Genomic DNA, 17316 nt, shown 5'->3' with positions numbered 1-17316 from the left:
TCTAAAAGTCAAGAAAACTTTTATTTATTCACCTTTCTTTTTGGCTTCCCTCCTTTGGTGACTGTGGAATCACCAAATACCTGGGCCCTAATCTGCTGCCTGCTATAGGGCAGGCCAGTCTGGGATTCCCTGGAGGGGCCAAGTCTATAGCAGAGCCCCTCTGCCTGTGCAGCCCTCATCCCAGCACATACTGGCCTTACTGGAATCTGGCAGAACAGGATCCAGACATAGAGAGAATGCTCCATGTGGGCCGCAGGGCATCCCATGGTATCTGAGGGTGTAGGGCAACTTTCCCTGGTTCTCAGGAGCAGGTGACCATGGTTCATGGCAGGAGAGGAGAACAGAAAATCAGGGGCTACCCAGGCCTTGGAAAGCACGGTGTCTGGGGCTACTGCTGGCTAGGAGATTAGCAGTGCCCGAAGCACTCACTAGATCCTGAGGGAGGCTTTCCCGAGCCTCTTGCATTCGGCGTCTGGCTCGTTGGAAGGCTTCTGAAAGAAACAACAGATAAAAAGAGATTAGTCTGCTTAGTGAGAGAAAGAAAGGCTTAAGGAGAAAGCCAGCATGAGGGGAAAACCTACCCATCACATTGATAATGGAGCTTTGCTGGCTGAATCTTCCCATGAGGTCCATTACACTCTGCCTCTTCCTCCAAGGTAAGCTAGAGTCCAAAAAGGCCCTGTAGGGGAGCACCAAGGATAGTTAGTATGAGTCTCAGCTCTATGCAAGTGAGCACCAAATCATCCAGGTCAAGACCACTTACCTGGACTGCAGGAGGCAGTGAAAGCGGAATGTAACACTGCCTGTGGTCTTGGTGCGGAACCCAAATCGGCTCAGACGCCTTCCCTAAGGAACAGATGCAGAAGCTCATCAATGAGCTACATAACCGTAAATTACTGTTTGCAGCAGGTATCTTCTCCAATCTACAGTTAAAGGAGGTCTCTGAACTCCAAGTTTAGGAACAGCTCTGATTTCACCAAAGAACGAGCTACCCAACAAAGATGGTTGGTTCCCAATAAATACTCCTTTTTCCCCCTTTTCAATGAGTAACCTTTAGGGAGCAGGCAGGAAGAAGGGAGTTTTCTGTTGTCTAAGGTTGGCAGCACACTTTCATCTTATTTTAGAATGTAGGTGGAGCTCCTAGGACCTTTGGCACCTCATACAACCTTGACTGTGGGAAGGAAGGGGGGCAATGGAAAAGTGAACATGGGATTTGTCCCTATTTCATTTCCTATAGAATAACGTGTTTTAAGCACATGGCTCATCTCCTTGGACCTACCTAAGGGAAAAACTCACCTGGAAGGTCCCTGGTATTCGCACATAAGATAGGTCTTCCAATTCCAGGGAGCCCCCAATGAAAAACCTCCTCAGTTCTGACACAGTTCCTAACTCCACTGGCCTCCACGTTGAGATGGTCAAAGTGTGAGTCCCTGTATTACCAAAAAGGCAGTAAGAATATCCCATCAGAAAATTCAATCAAAGAGAACAACCCTGTTATCTACCTCACAACCAATGATTCAGTAATAGGCACCATTTAAATATCTGGGCAAGTAACAATCTGGCTTTTAATGGAGTTTCAAAATAAGGGCCCTAAAAATACAGAAGTTTAAAATAGAGGCACTGAAGCTTCCCAAGGATGTCAAAACAAGATGAGGAAGTTAGTCAGAGCTACATCCTGTCATCCTGAATGGAGAAGGAAAATACACTGAGATCTTCAGAGAATCATGAAATACTTATAAATTCAAATGTCTTCCAATCCCTAATTAAAGCCTCTTTACTCCAGAAATAGTCACTCTTTGGAAAGCCTCCAGTTCTGATCTGCACACTGAGGGCCCAGAGCATTTCCACACTAGGGAAGGGAAGATGATGGGTGGATTCACCTGGTGTTGAGGGCAATACTATGGATCCATAGCCTTCTATCCGATATCTCTGCCAGAAATCCAATGAGATAACCTCAAAGTATAGCACAGGCCACTGAGGGAGAGAATCTGGAGGTGTATAAGTAAACAAGAGCAGTACTTAGTTATTGCCAACAACTGGCCCTGGATCAGGAGATAAGGCAATGTGATACACTAGAAAGAGAATGGGTGTTAGGAATCAGAGGATCCGAAAGTCAAATCCTAGCTTTGATATTTGCAACTTGTGTGACTCTAAGAAAATAATTTCCTTTCTTGAGACTTCAGTTTATTCACCTGAAAAGGAAGAGCTGATGACCACAGAGGGCCCTTACAGGTCTACATCTACAAGCCTATGACCAACTTACCAGGAGATCCATCCTCATGGAAGAATGACATCTCAAATGTGAAAGGGTAGGAGAAGTAAGCCACACTGTCCTGGAGTGGGGGACAGAAGGATCATCAGACTACAGAAAGTCTCACAAAGCAGAGAAAGCAGCCTCCCTTGGAATTCCTCCTGCACTTGAAACATTCAGTCACTTTCCTAAGGCCGCTGGAGTTCTAGTTAGTGCCACTTAGGGAAGGGTCAGGCACAGGCACTCAGAGGCAGAGTTAGAAGTCTCCCAAAGTGCAACCATCAATTATCTCAGTTCCTGAATCCACAGCTCCCAGCACAAGTGCCTGTCACGGAGCTGGTGCTTTAACATATACACTTGTCAATTGGTTGACTGATTTTTCTAGGGGCAGAACCAGAGATTAGTTCAGGCTCTGAAGGAGAGCCCCTGACTCAGCTCTGGACACATCCCTGTGCTATGTATCTGCCTGATAAAGGAAGGGCTTCAACAGCAATTGCCAAAGCAATTTTCAGCTGTTCCAAAAGATTCCTCCTTCTCCTTTTCCTTACCATTCCTAGTGACTTGGTAACACAAGTCTGTGTTATTCCCGAGAGCTGCTGATGTGGTGGGCTCAACCAGTCTAGGAACAGAGAAGTAGAAAGTAGTTAGTCCACTGGCACCTTCAGAGGGGACTCAAGTGGCTTAGATCCCAGAGGAATCATGATAGCTCTGAGAAGCCCAAGATAATGCCAAGGGAAATAGCTTGTATCAACTCTGGTCACCTACTATGTTCTGGGCATGGTACCAGGTGCAGGGATAATAATGATAATGATGATAATAATAGGCAGCACGTATGTAGTACATTAAGGCTTACAGGGAACTTTACAAATGTTATATCATTTGATCCTCACGACCCTGGGAGGTAGGTGCTATTATTACCCACATTTTACAGGTGAGGAAACTGAGGCACAGAGAGATTAAATGGCTTGCTCAGTATCACATAACTAGTAAGTGTCTGAGTCTGGGTTTGAATTTAGGACTTCTTGGCTCCAAGTCCAACATTCTATCCTCTGTAGCCCCTAGCTACCTGAGGAGGCAAAGGCCTTATCCTTGAGGAATTTTAGTAGACCTATACTTTCTGGCAAAGTCCCTGCTTAGATCTGTATTAATTAGTCATTGTGAGAAAAGGGAAGAGGATATCCTAGCTAGCCCCAGGAAATAAACAGTTCTATGAGACACTCCACCTGCCCTGGGCCATTGACCCTTGGGAGCAACGAGCTCCACAATGGTTTTCCCCCTAGCAGCTCACATCACAGCTAAAGACAAGCTGCAGGGAGTACATACTGGCACCTATTTAGCCTGTGTTCTGAATTAAGCAGCAACATGAGTCTTTCCCAGTAGAGAACCATGCCATGAATTGGGTGAGCACCTTCTTTGGGGGTTGTGACTTTACTTACTATCAGGAAGCTCCAGCTGGAAATGCACATAGAGACTGTCATACTCATAGCCCTGGGCTGAAACTGAAAAGAAAGGTACTGGTGAGGATAGGCCTTGGTATGTCTCACCCTCACCACCAGATCTGCAAGATATTCCGTCAGGGTCTGGATCACTGGCAGCCCTTCATGTTAACTAAAAATGCCTAAGGACTTGGCCTCCATAACACAAGCATCAAGAACCCTAAAGGTAGGGCTTCCATCAGGGTATAGAACCTGCCTAAGGGATCTGCCCAAGCACAAGGGCTCACAATAACAGTGGAGGATGACTCATGTAGTGCTTTGAGGCTTAGAAAACACCTAACACAAATTATCCTCTCAATAGCAGGAAATAAATGCTACAGGTATTGCTGTCTCATTTTAGAGATGAGGAGCCTGAGGTAGAGGGCCACAATGATTTACGCCCAAGGTCACAGAACTACTAAGTGATGGAGGTAAGAGTCAAACCCAGGTCTCTCCTGGCACCAAGGCCAGCAGTTTCTCTACTCTATTACATACTATCAAGACACTTACCTACCTCTCCATTTACAAAGAACCGCAGGGAGCCAGGAATAGTCTAAGGCAGAGAGAGTGAAAAGATCAGAGGTCCTATAAGATGTTGCCCAATAACCAGAGCCCCACTCCCAGGGATCACAAATACAAACCATTAAGACGAAAGGGACCTAATCCCAGGTGTCAGGACCTCTCTCTCTCTCTCTCTCTCTCTCTCTCTGTGTGTGTGTGTGTGTGACTACCACCTCCCACTAAATGTACTTTTTCCTTTGAAAAGTAGAAAAAGAAAAAGTGCAGAAGCCAAGTAAAAGAGATCAAAGCTATGCAGAAGACTAATAAAAACAAGTCAAAGTCATTGATATCAGCTGCCATTGGGGGGACAGTGGAGAATTAGGTACTGAGTATCTTTTTTTTTTTTTAAACCTTTACCTTCTTCCCTAGAATTGATACTAAATAGTAGTTCCTAGGCAGAAGTGCAGTAAGAGCTAGGTAATGGGAGTTAAGTGATTTGCCCAAGGTCACAAAGCTAGGAAGTGTCTGAAGCCAGATTTGAACCCAGGTATTCCTGACTCCAGGATGGGTGCTGTACTACCTAGCTGTCCCAAGGTTTCTTTCTCTTGGGTGGCAAAGGGTAGAAAACCAGTAAGGAATCCTACTCACAAGAAAGCCATCCATTCCTGTAGACTCAGAGTCAGAAAAGAACTTGGAAATCATCTGGTCTAACTACTTTATTTTGCAGACACTTTTATGTATTCCTTGGGTGCTTTGGGCACTTTGGGTCCTAGCCCTCAGGCCCAAAAGGATCAAAGGCACACAGGGAATAAGTAAAATTGGTGGGATTTAATGCCAGATCTTCTGACTCAAAATTCAGTGCTCTTAAGGGGCAGCTGGGTAGCTCAGTGAATTGAGAGCCAGGCCTAAAGATGGAAGGTCCTAGGTTCAAATCTGACCTCAGACACTTCTTCCCTCTCATTATTACTACCACTTTTGATTTAATAAAGTTATTAACTACAAACAGCCTCATAATTTTAAATATTACACTAGCTGTATAACCCTGGGCAAGTCACTTAACTCCCACTGGCTAGTCCTTACCGTTCTTCTGCCTTGGAACCAATATACAGTATTGATTCTAAGATGGACGGTAAGAGGGTTTTTGTTTGTTTGTTTGTTTGTTTTTAATTCAATGCTCTTTCTCCTCTCTTGAGCAGACATGGAAGTGGGGCTTCTGGAGCAAGAATGAAAAGATCACAGCAAAACCAACTAAACTCGTTTTTTGTTAAGAGTTAAGAAGTGTTATTGATGGTGATGGATATCAGTATCACTTCCCATTTCCTGGGGCACTTGAAAGAAAAATGCTCAGGAAGTGTGACAAATAGACTATACTTGCTTAGCCACAGTCACCTTGTTCTGAATTGATGCAATTAGTTGTACTGAAAGGAACTAAGGCTACTCACCATCTCAAAATCTGAACCCACGAGACTGCTGAGATACTCCTTGTGACGGTCGTAGAGCTGAGGAAACAGGTCAAAGAGCAGAAACTTTTCCCCTCTTCTCCCCCTTTCCCCAGATTTCAGCTCTGACCAGTAAAGGGAAGATAAATAATGAAGGGGGAAGGAATGGAAAACTAGCTGACCACCCAGCTGGTCCCAATTCTCTGCTGAGTCCTACATCTCAGCAACTGTGAGAGAGAAACCACTGCCCTTCTCCTTGGCCACTCTCACTCCTGATCTCCAAGGCCTGCCCTGGGTCACTGCTGGAATAAAGGAGGGGCCTTACATCCTTGAACACACGCTGTTCCCGCTCTTCTTCTTCTCGCTGTGCTGGTGAGGACACATTGTCAATCGTGTACTTCCACACCTCCTGCTTCTCCCCCTCCATCTCAATTCTGCTCAGATCACAACCAGGAACCAAAGTCAGAGCAAAGAAATGAACTCTGGGCAAAGTGGATGTGACCTCTCAGACTGGACTAGAATGTTTACTGGAGGGAAAAGGGGTGGGAGAGTGGGAAGGAAGAGGAATGAGGGCAAGATCCAAGTAGTTTAAATTGCACCTTCCACAGGGTTATCCTCTTTATTAACACCTTCCACAATATATTTATGATCATTTAGGATAGTGGTGTGATAATTATCTGGCCCTCAGTTTAATCTCATCCAGTCCTTGAAATTAAACTGCTCCAAGGAGGGAAGTTCAAAAGGGGCCACAGACAAGCAGTGAGGCTTGTTTTCTATTATTGTGTTAAACAGAATATACATTCAAAAAAAAACTGTCACAAAATTTCACAATTCCATATATAATCTCCTTTTCTATCTTGCCTGTTGAAATTTTATGGTTGGTAAATCCACAATAAAAAGTTTTTAAAAATCCCACTCTAGTCACTGTCCCTGGAACAGACTATTTTATTAAAAGTAGAGCCGCTAGTACCACCTTACACCTAGGGGAGTAGCCAATATGATAGTAAAGGAAAATAAATGTTAGAGGGGATGTGGCAAAATTGGGACACTAATACATTGCTGGTGGAATTGTGAGTTGATCCAACCATTCTGGAGGGCAATTTGTAATTATGCCCAAAGGACTTTAAAAGAATGCAAGTCCTTTGATCCAGCATGTCCTTTGTATCCCAAAGAGAGAAAAAAAATGGGAAAGACTGTAAAAAAATATTTATAGTTGCAAAAAGTTGGAACATGAGGGGATGTCCCTCAATCGGGGAATGGCTGAACAAATTGTGGTATACGATGGTGATGGAATATAATTGTGCTACAAGGATTGATGAACTGCTTGATTTCTATAAGAACTGGAAAGACCTCAATGAATTGATATGGAATGAAATGAGCAGAACCAGGAGATCATTATACAAAGTAACTGAAACACTGTGGGATGATCAAATGTAATTGACTTTGCTACTAAAAGCAATGCAATGATCCAGGACAATCCTGAGGGACTTATGAGAAAGGATGCTATCCACATCGAGAGAAAGATCTGTGGGAGTAGAAATCCAGAAGAAAACATATGATTTATTACTTGTTTGTATGGATATATAATTTGGGGGTTTGGTTTTAAAAGATTATTCTATCACAAAAATGAACAATATAGAAATAAGAATTGAATGATAATATATGTATAACCCAGTGAAATTGCTTGTCAACTCTGGGAGGGAGGCTGGAAGAGGGGAAGGAGACAACAAGAATCATATAACCATGGAAAAATTTTTTAAAATAAAATTAAAAAAAAGTAGAGCCTCTAAAGATTTAAGGACTAAAGTGAAAAATGGAAAGAAATCAGACTTTTTGAAATCTCAGCTTTTGGCAAGGAAAAAATGTCAGCTCACTACCCTCTCCCCTAGAGCCCTCCCCACATTTTTTTTAAACCCTTAACTTCTGTGTATTGGCTCCTTGGTGGAAGACTGGTAAGGGTAGGCAATGGGGATCAAGTGACTTGTCCAGGGTCACACAGCTGGGAAGAGTCTAAGGCCGGATTTGAACCTAGGACCTCCCATCTCTATCCACTGAGCTACCCAGCTACCTCCCTCCCCATATTTCTCACCTGTAAGGCCCTTTGTTGTCTGTGAAATCTGGTTTGACTGTGATCACTCCATTGCTGTCCACTTTCAGAGTACAGAGGACTTGTTCATAATTCTTCTGACCAAGCCTAAAGACCAGAAAATTAAGACTCATGCTCAGGGGGCCTGTATTACCACCAAGGACAGGGGGTTAGGACACCAGAAGGTCAGGTGACAAGTATAGGAGAAGCTCCCTTTCTAACCTCTCTCAGAGTAGAACTACCACTACAGTGCAAGGCCTTTTAAAACAAAATTCAGAGAGGTAAAAGTTATAGTGACAACTAACTTCTATCCTATAGACAAATATTAAGGTAAAAAAAGAGAGGATAGGGATCTAAGCAGGGTGGTCCTAGATCTCACTCACTTTCCATAGGGTCCCAGATCTGCCATGATGTACATAGTCTGAAGCGGTGTGTTGATGACATGGTTGTTCCTAATGAATTCTTCTGATGGTCTCCAGGTGATGATTCGGGACTTGGAGAGGCTGCCTTCCCTGCAGTGAGAACATCACAGGAACACTGCTCCACCTGTCACCAGAAACTCCTTTGGGCAAAGTAAAATAAAAGACTGGAAGCACTAGAGAATTGGAATGGACCTCAGAGGTGAAAAGGCAACTGCCATCTGTCAAGGCTGTCTATTCTATTTGGGGATAATTCTACTTCTTTCTGCCATCAAGCCTGAATCTCCCCCTTTGCTACTTCTATCCCTTGTGGGGTTAAACAGAATAAATCTCGTGTTTCTCCAAGGGATATTTTCATGAACTTTAAATGATAAGTTATCATATCCCACTCTACACTCTTTCTTCCCTAAGTTAAACATGTCCTTTTCTTTTGAAATGACTTCAGGGCCTTTGCCTATCTGGCTTTGGTTATTCAGACAGTTCAGTTGTGCCTGACTTTTTGTGACCCCATTAAAAAACAAAAAAACAACAACAAAAAAAAACTTCCTCTCTGTCTTTTGAATCAATACTAAGTAGTAAGATAGTACTAAGACTTGACCAAGGTCACACAGACATTATTTGGGGTTTTCTTGGCAAAGTTATTGGAGTGATTTACCATTTCCTTCTCCAGCTTGTTTTACAGATAAGGAAACCAAGGCAAAGAGGGTTAAGTGACTTGCCCAAGCCTCCCTAAAGTGTGGCATCCAGGACTGAACTATCTAAATTTGGTCTGCTCAAGGAGCAGGATGGTCACCTCCCTCAGAAAGAGAAAGGAGACAACAGAGGACAAAAAGCAAGGTCAACGCCACCAAGTTAACCCATTGTCCCTCTGGCACCTGTTTGTACGGTCCTGACGGCGACGTCTGACATTTGCCATCCGCTCAACCAGGAATGAGGGCACCTCATTTTCCAAGGTGGTCATCTTCTGACAATGCTGGGATAAAAGAATAGCTATATGTCACCCATCTACTCATGATAATCTGGAGATAAGCAACCAAAGGAACATTTTTGCTTTCTATCTCCCATCCTAGGACTTAGGCCTCATAAGTAGTCACCACACAATTATTTATGGTAATGAATAGAGAAGTAGCACAGGTGAGTCAGAAATGATCTCTCCTCGGCTTTAGATTGCCTCATAATGTAAGCACAGCACAAAAGCATTCTTAATTAGGCTTGGATTAAGTGAATATTATGATTAGTTTGCATTCTCTGAACATATGCCAACTAATGGGAGAGTGAGGTTACCCACTAACATGCTATTTATTTCATTGGGAGTGAGAAGAGCATCCAAGGATAAAAATTTGTTGAGATATTTATATACAAATAGAGCAATAACCATATTTTAATTTTATTTTCATGAATAAAATATCCAATTAGACAATTCATGCTGTTTCATAACTATCCTGAAGATAGCATTTGATTCAACTAACAGCATTTACTCGGCCCCTACTATGTACAGAGCACCACAATCAACATTCCAAGACAGCAGGATAGGTTAGAACAGATACTGGACATGGGTCAGACTGGTTTTGCTCCTTGCTAGTCATATGACCATATGGTCAAGTCACAACCTAAGTCTCAGTTTCCTCACCTGTAATATAAGAATAATTTCCTGCCTCACAGGGTAGTTGTGAGGAAAATGCTTTGTAAATTAAGAACAATATAATTATTATTCAAGGTGATGAGAGAAAAGCAAAAAAAATGATCCCTGTGCTGGAGTTTACACTCTCACTGGGGAGAAAGGAGACACATACACACAATGTGTGAAAAACACTCCCAAAACAACATGTTAACAAATGTGGGCATACATACTACAAACTCAGTTATATCTATATAAATTATGAACTGTGTGCTGGATATGGGCTCACAGCTGTTCTGGATTTCTCTTTTAAAATTCCCAATCAGAATCTCAGCTTAAGTTCTGAGGGAGTTTCGAACTCTAACCTTTCTTTATCTTGTGCCAGCATGGAGAAATCCTAAAAGATGTTTTTCCCCTTTTGGAATCCACAAGTCTGTCTTGGTTCCCTCAAGCCCTCTAGACCTGGGATTGACATTAGTAGGGAAGAAAAGCAGCAGCCACAACCTCTTGAATATTGGGTTCACTTTACCCCAACCAGGTTGCTAGCCCAGGGCAGGAGGTGCTGGGTGGGTTCTAGTCAAGTATATCCTAGTGTGGTGATGGCAAACCTATGACACGCATGTCAGCACTGACACATGTAGCCATTTTCAATGACATGCGGCCGTACAGAGAAGTATGGTGCTGCATGCCGAGGATGAAACATTTGCTATAATGTAGTATAGATACTCTGTGCACTACAGAAGACAATTCTACCTATATTCATTTACCTATTTTGGTTTATTAAATATAGTTACATGAAACAATTATACATTTTTGTTATTTAAACTATAAATATCGTGAAATTATGTTTTTTTCCTCAAAATGACACACCACCCAAGTTATGCTTGTTTTTTTGGCAAATTTTGACACACCAAGCTCAAAAGGTTGCCCATCACTGTCCTAGTGGCTAGAATCAGTACCCACCACTCCTCTAATAGATTTGGCATCTCTACTCAGGGCACAGGCAGCTAGAAAAGGAGGCAAATTTAGAGATATCAGAATGAAGAACACACCTCCTCCAAGTTGGTATAGCGATCAGAATCAGTATAGGTGAAGATTCGGCGATTCTTCCGGCCCCCAGAAGCCTCCAGTTCTAAGATCTCCTGGTGATACTGGTGATCCAGTGGGGTTTGACAGGCTGACTCATTCTGATACAGATCCACTTCAAACTTTGAGCACAGATGAAAGACAACAGGTGTTGCTTGACAAATACAGTTCATGTTGTTCCTCACTCAAATTGATCCTAAAGAATTTATTCTCCTTAGCACTTAGTTACTCAGACTAAAGAACATGAATAGAACAAAAATAATGTTCACAGGGCTGCTGAAAGACAGGTACATTAGCACACTGCAGTTGGAGCCACTGTGAATTGGTCCAAACATGAAAATAAAGGCTACTAAGCTATCTATATCTTTTGAAGCAGAAGACCTGATGCTAGACACATATTCTAAGGAAATAAAAAACAGAAAGGAAGGTCTTGTTTATGTATACCAAGATTTTCAAAGCAGTTACTTTTTTGGGATAGCAAAAATATGAAACAAAGGTTGTGTCTAGGAATGAGGGAATAACTAAACAGATTGTGGTAAATGAATGGAATGGAATGCTATTCTGACATATGTAGCAACAAATATGAAAAATTCAGAAAAGTATGAGAAGACTTTTTAAAATGCAGAGCAAATGAAGTAGAACCAAGAGAGCAATATACACAATGACTATATCCATGTAAAAAGAAAGAAAAAAATCCCCAAATTGAACAGTATGCAATTACTCTAAAAAATACTTAAAATGACCAAACATGGGTTGCTGAAAAGTTGAAAAAATGAATCTTTCTCCCCTTCTTTGCAGAAGTAGATGATTGTAGGTTTAGAGTAATGCATAGTGTCAGACATGACTGATGGTTTGACCAGTCTTGCTAAAAGGCTTCTCTTTTCCTTCTTTTTCAATTTTCATCTCACAGGGGACATTTTACTGGGAAAGGGAGGTGGGTAAGTTATATTTGGAAATAATGAGACTAGGGATTAGACCTGTGATTTTATTGGTATAGGGAACTCCTAGATGAGGGAACTCTCCACATTAACGCTAGTCAGTACTTTCTTTGAAATTCTGGTGTTAGAGAGTTACCCAGAGCACTCAGAAGTTGAGTGACTTGTTCAGGATCACATAGCCAGGACTTCCAGAAACAGGACTTGAACCTAGGTCTTCCTGGCTCTGGGGCCTGCTCTCAATACACTACATTGCTTCTCATTTGGAGAGGAATGTTTTATTTTTTTTTATCTATTATTAATCATAATAAAATTACAAAATATAAATCTATGTTATAAGTTAACATACACATGTTAATTGTTATATAATAAACTGATATAGTATAATGACACAATGGCAATATATTAATTGCAATAAATAAAATATACTTATTCTATTAATTATATGCTTATATAATTAACAAATTTATTCTTTATTATTTGATTTTATCAACAAAATTTAGATATATTTTTGTTAAAAATTAAAAAGGACATAAGGCAGAGAAGAGCATGGATAACTAAAATCTCAGATCATTCCCAAACTTCATTCAGAAAAGGACTTTCAAGCTCCCTTTTCCATCTGTTTTTTTTTTTTTTTTTACTAAAGCTGCTAATTAGAAGTAACAACAATGGGTAGATACAGATTTCCTTCCTTTTCACTAGAGGAGAAACAAGGATCCTCTTGCCATATTAGGACAGGCTGAAGAAACTGGGTATATTTAGCCTGGAGAAGAGTAAAGATTCAGGGCATTCTTGATAGTTATCTTCAAGTATCTGAAGGGCTTTATATGGAGGAAAAGGTTGGACTTATTCTCATTGGTTCCAGAAGGCAGAAGAAAGAGCAGTGGGAGGAAGTTACAAAAAGCAAACTGAGGCTGGAAAAACTTCCTATGAGAACTGTCTCGAAGTGGAATGGGTTGGACTGCCTGGAGAGAGGTAGCAAAAGTCCCTTTCTTGGAAGTCTCCAAGCAGAGGCTGGCTAACCACATGTTGGTAGGTTATAGTAAGTACTCTCTTTATGTATGGGTTAGACTACATGCCCAATGAGGTTCCTTTCCAACTCTCAAATCTTGAGATTCAGCAGTAGCCTGTGGGGACTCAAAGCTGGCTCATCAAATCAGATAACAGGCCACTGTGTGGATGTGCTGATAACTGCCCCTAATGCAGCATAGCTGCCTCTCCAGATTCCTGTAGTCATGCCTGTGCAGAGGGAGAGGGGGAGAAGGTAATTCAGGCCATTTACTTACCTGACTAAAGAGCTTCTCTTGCCAACCAATGACCACTTCTTCTTCCTCCTCTTCATCTCTGCGGTGCCCACCTACAAGACAGCAGAAGGAGCCTGCTGCCTCCTCAGAGGGCAATGAAGCATTTACTTTCATTCATCTGCTGAACACGGAGACTCTCAATTGGCCAACATTTATTGTCACTCTGTGAGGAGAGGCCTCCCAATCCTCTTTACTCCCCCCAAGTCTTAGTTCCAATTTGGCGGGAGGAGATAAATTTCATCTATTAATGTCAAACAACAATATCTTGGCACCTTCAAACTGGAGGCCAAAATTTCTCACTTTTGCTGGGAGAGAATCCTAGGCCCTTGAGTTTCCCAGATCATGCCTAGAGCTGACATGCCTAGAGAAGAAACACAGTACCCACAGAGAGAGGGGGCTGAAAGGGAGCAAAATTATTATTTCCAAGAAGAATTCAATTCAATCTAATCTCACCTTTTCCAAAGAGAAGTCTTTTCCAAGACAAATGTTCAAAAATACCTGTCACTTTCTTTTTTAAATAACTCTTACTTTTTGTATTAGAACCAGTACTCTGTATTGGTTCCCAGGCAAGAAGAGTGCTACAGGCTAGATAATGAGGCTTGCCCAGGGTCACACAGCTAGGAAGTATCTGAGATCAAATATGAACTCAGGACCTTCCATTTCCAGGCCTGGCTCTTACTCATGTCACTTATAATCTGGGAGGAGGATACAATAAAGAGACAAGAGAGGATAAAACTTAGAAACACAGGTTTGGGGCTGAAGAATCCTTCAGAGATTATCTAGTTGAAGATTTCTTAACCTTTTCTGTGTCATAGACTACTTGGGCAATCTAGTGAGAACTATGGATAACCCTCAGAATATTTTTAAACACATCAAATAAAATACAAAGGGTTACAAGGAAAACCAATTATATTGAAAATTATCAAAACATTTTTTTTCTAGAATTCATGGACTGAGGTCCATGGTTTAAATCATGAGGTTTAGAATCCCCAATCCGATCCAATCCAATCCCTTCATTTAATAGATAAGGAAACCATGGTAATGAGAGAGGAAAATACTTGATTTAAGGCCAGAAAATAATTAGGAGAACTAGGTAAATCAGGGCCTGTGACTCCAAATCTAATAATCTTTCCACTTTACCATTTACCATTTCCACTCCTCCCCTAGAGGATTTTAAAAAGAGAAAGGAGAAAGGAAGAGCCTTTTACTTATGTTCTTTCTCCATTCTTTGGACACTGAAAATTTCAGATATATACCTGACTCAAAAGGGTGAATTACACTGGCAGCTTCTCAACTTTGAACAATCTATAATTATTCAGAAATCGGAACTCACTTTTCTATAGAAATATTAAAAATGGCAATTAGATTCTTGTCATTCCACAAAACCCATTTAACCAACAATGTAACCACATTTAACCACCATTTTAAACATGGTTCCTATGGGAAAATCTATCTTAAGTTCCAACTGTAGATGAAAAGTAATACATCTCTCCACTTCCATAATGGTGACTTCCCCAAGTCCCCACAACTCTATTGCGGAGTAAGTGTGTTAAAGCTGTATGGTCAGATTCAAAGGATCAGAGATTCTGAAATACAAGAGACTTCCAGGCAATCTAATACAATTTTCTCATTTTACAAATAGGAGAACTGTGGTCTAGAAAAAATAAATGACTTGTCCAAGGTCATACCACCAGTAAAAAAAACAGAGCCAAGATTTAAACCCAATTCCAAAGCAGGCTTTCTAAGGTCTTGGGATCCTGAAATTTACCCAAACTATGAGAAAAAGGATAAAAATATCTTACTTTTGTACAACATTTTCAGACACACTAACTCATTTGGTCATTAACTGCTTTGTAAGGTACATCTTTTACAAAAGGGCAAATTGATTTTCTGAAAGGGGTGGAATCATGATGGAATAGGGACAAGAAAGGCCTAGAACTATGCAGTGGCAAGAACTTTTGAGAGTCTGGTTCTAGAGTTGATATAGAAGATCCTTCAGTGTTCAAATCTCTCTATAACACTCCCCACCAATCTTCTTACACTTCATACCCCACTTTTCTTTCTTCTTATAAACTTCAATCCAGTGATACAGGTCTCCTATCTGTTCCTCTAACAAGATAGTCCAGTTCCAGACACTAGGTATTGTCACTGCCTAGAATTCTCTCCTTCCTCAACTGAGTGTCTTAGCTTCTCTCAAGTGTCAACTAACAACCCACTTTCTATAGGAAGCCTTTCCCAAGTCCCCTTAATTCTAATGCCTTCCTTCTGTTGATTGTTCCAATTCATCCTGCATATAGTTTGTCTGTACAAAGTTGTTTGCATGTTGTCTCCCATTAGAATAAGAGATCCTTGAGGGGGCTATCTTTTGTCCTTCTTTGTATCCTCCATGCTTAGAAGATGCCTGGCACAGTAGTGGATGCTTGATAAATGTTTATTGACTGACTGACTAGTCTATAAGTGGCTAGGCCACAACTAAAACCCATTCAGTAAAAAATGTACTTCCTCTCTTTCCTTCTACCTGTCCCCAAACCCTCTTTGAGGAAACAGAGTCTGTCAAAGGGACAGAGTCCTCAGGAGGTCAGGGCAGGAACTTAGGTCACTACTACTTCTTGGGAAGCAGGAAGAAGGTGAATGGAATGATTACCTTTAAATCTCAGATATCACACACTCCCAGTACCATCCCCAAATTCCCAACCAACTGAATCATAATGTTAATACATACTGGCTGATGTGTGAGGGTTAAAGGTAGCCAAATTTATAAGGTCATTTCCCAGCTGGGTAGCAGATTGGTAGAGGAAAGTGCTCGAGGTAATTCTCTGGAGATGAACTCTGATAGAGAGAGAAAGAGACCTAGTTCAGACAACACAATGATGAGGTGACATCACAGCAATGGAAAAGAGTACTATAATGGGAGCAGGGCAGCTAGGGAAGGCAAAGCTCTGTGGGAATGTGTATGAGAGACAAAAGAACAGGGAAAATGGAAAGCCTCTGATTGGTGGGGAGGAACAGCATACTCAGGAACCCTGGTAGAAACAAATAGGCCCAAATTAAGTTATTTGTGAGAAGAAAGTGTACTTGTGATAAGGGATGAGGGAGAATGACTGAGGTCTCGAAGAAGTTATGTCCATAAGGTGGGCTCCATAGAGAATAAGATGGGAACCAAGTAACTACAGAATGTTAGAAATGGAAGAAGGAGTTTAGAAATCTAGAGCAACCATTTCATTTTGCAAAGGAGATAAAGGTCTAAAGGATAAAAATGATTTAAGTTCATATTGCAGAGCCTCATGAGAACCAAGTTTTCCATATCCCAAAATTTCCTTTCCTCTGTAGCTCACTGAGCCTGGAAAGCTAGATTCTAAACTCTGCTTGCCAGTTACTTTTGGGATCTTTGAGTTGCTTCTCTCTCTGGGCCTGTTTCTCCACCTCTCCACCATACAAAATGAAGGAGATGGACTTTACTTTAGGGCTTAAGGCTGGACAGAACCTTATATTCAATTCAAAGAGCACTACATCAAATGCTCCTTTGTGTGGGGTGCAAGATGCCAAGAAGGCAAAATGAAAACAGGTCTTACCCTCCAGAAGTTTCCCTAAAGATCTTCTGCTCCAACCTCCTTGTTTCACCTATATACAATGATTAATAAGGGAGTCAGATCTAAGAGACTCCATTCAGTTTGACCTGCGGTGAAATCTGGTCTCAGAAACTTACTAGCTAGGTTAGCAAGTCACTTAAATAGCAGGTGACCTCAGTTTCCCCATCTGTAAAATGAGGATAATAAAAGCACATTTCCAGAATTTTGAGCAGCAAATGAGATTAAAAAAAACAAAAAACAAAAAAAAACCTTCAAGAGCTTAGCATTGTGCCTGTCATACCATAAGCGCAACATAAATGTTAGCTCTTATTATTATCGTGACGACAGTTTGTGAATTACCAGGAGCAGTTCCTAGGCTTCTAGTGTTTGACATTGGAAAGGGCCTCCGAGCCTAGGGCCCAACCTCCTCATTTTACAGAAGAGGCCACCGAGGCTGAGAGAGAAGCACGGCACTTGAACCTAGGATTTGAAGCAGCCCACCCTCCTCCACTTCCATTAAACCCTGCTTCTGTGTTCCAGGGATGCTACGAAAATGCGGGAGGGGTGGAAGTCCAATTAGAGGGCGGGGGGGAGGGGGGGAGGGGGATGGGGCAGGGCCTCATTAAGAGAAGG

The 17316-nt window shown here is 41.6% G+C and overlaps 1 protein-coding gene across 1 annotated transcript; it reads right to left on the bottom strand.

Annotated features, from left to right (window-relative positions):
• MKS1 (MKS transition zone complex subunit 1) lies at positions 1–13207 on the bottom strand. Its single transcript, XM_044677212.1, has 16 exons — positions 13097–13207; positions 10842–10997; positions 9047–9144; positions 8136–8264; positions 7756–7860; positions 5992–6100; positions 5670–5726; positions 4237–4279; positions 3688–3750; positions 2800–2870; positions 2264–2333; positions 1881–1988; positions 1297–1430; positions 764–846; positions 582–679; positions 1–491 (listed from the first exon to the last, which is right to left on the bottom strand). Exons 3-16 carry the CDS (start codon positions 9130–9132, stop codon positions 349–351), a joined length of 1299 nt encoding a protein of 432 aa, XP_044533147.1. The 5' UTR covers positions 9133–9144; positions 10842–10997; positions 13097–13207; the 3' UTR covers positions 1–348.
• Positions 13208–17316: the final 4109 nt, after the last annotated feature.

The sequence above is a fragment of the Gracilinanus agilis genome, chromosome 4 (genome assembly GCF_016433145.1).
Source record: "Gracilinanus agilis isolate LMUSP501 chromosome 4, AgileGrace, whole genome shotgun sequence".
In the NCBI taxonomy this organism is placed as follows: Eukaryota; Metazoa; Chordata; class Mammalia; order Didelphimorphia; family Didelphidae; genus Gracilinanus; species Gracilinanus agilis.
The sequence above is the reverse complement of the archived record's forward strand: the minus strand, read 5'-3'. Positions and strand labels throughout refer to the sequence as shown.

Bases quoted from the DNA above. Each gene is read 5' to 3' on its own strand.
- MKS1 (XM_044677212.1), bottom strand. From the start codon at position 9,132: ATGACCACCTTGGAAAATGAGGTGCCCTCATTCCTGGTTGAGCGGATG. The intron at 6,101-7,755 runs GTGAGAAATATG...TGATCTGAGCAG, and splicing joins GACAACAAAGGGCCTTACAG to AATTGAGATGGAGGGGGAGA. The intron at 2,334-2,799 runs GTAAGGAAAAGG...CCCCCACTCCAG, and splicing joins TTACCAAGTCACTAGGAATG to GACAGTGTGGCTTACTTCTC.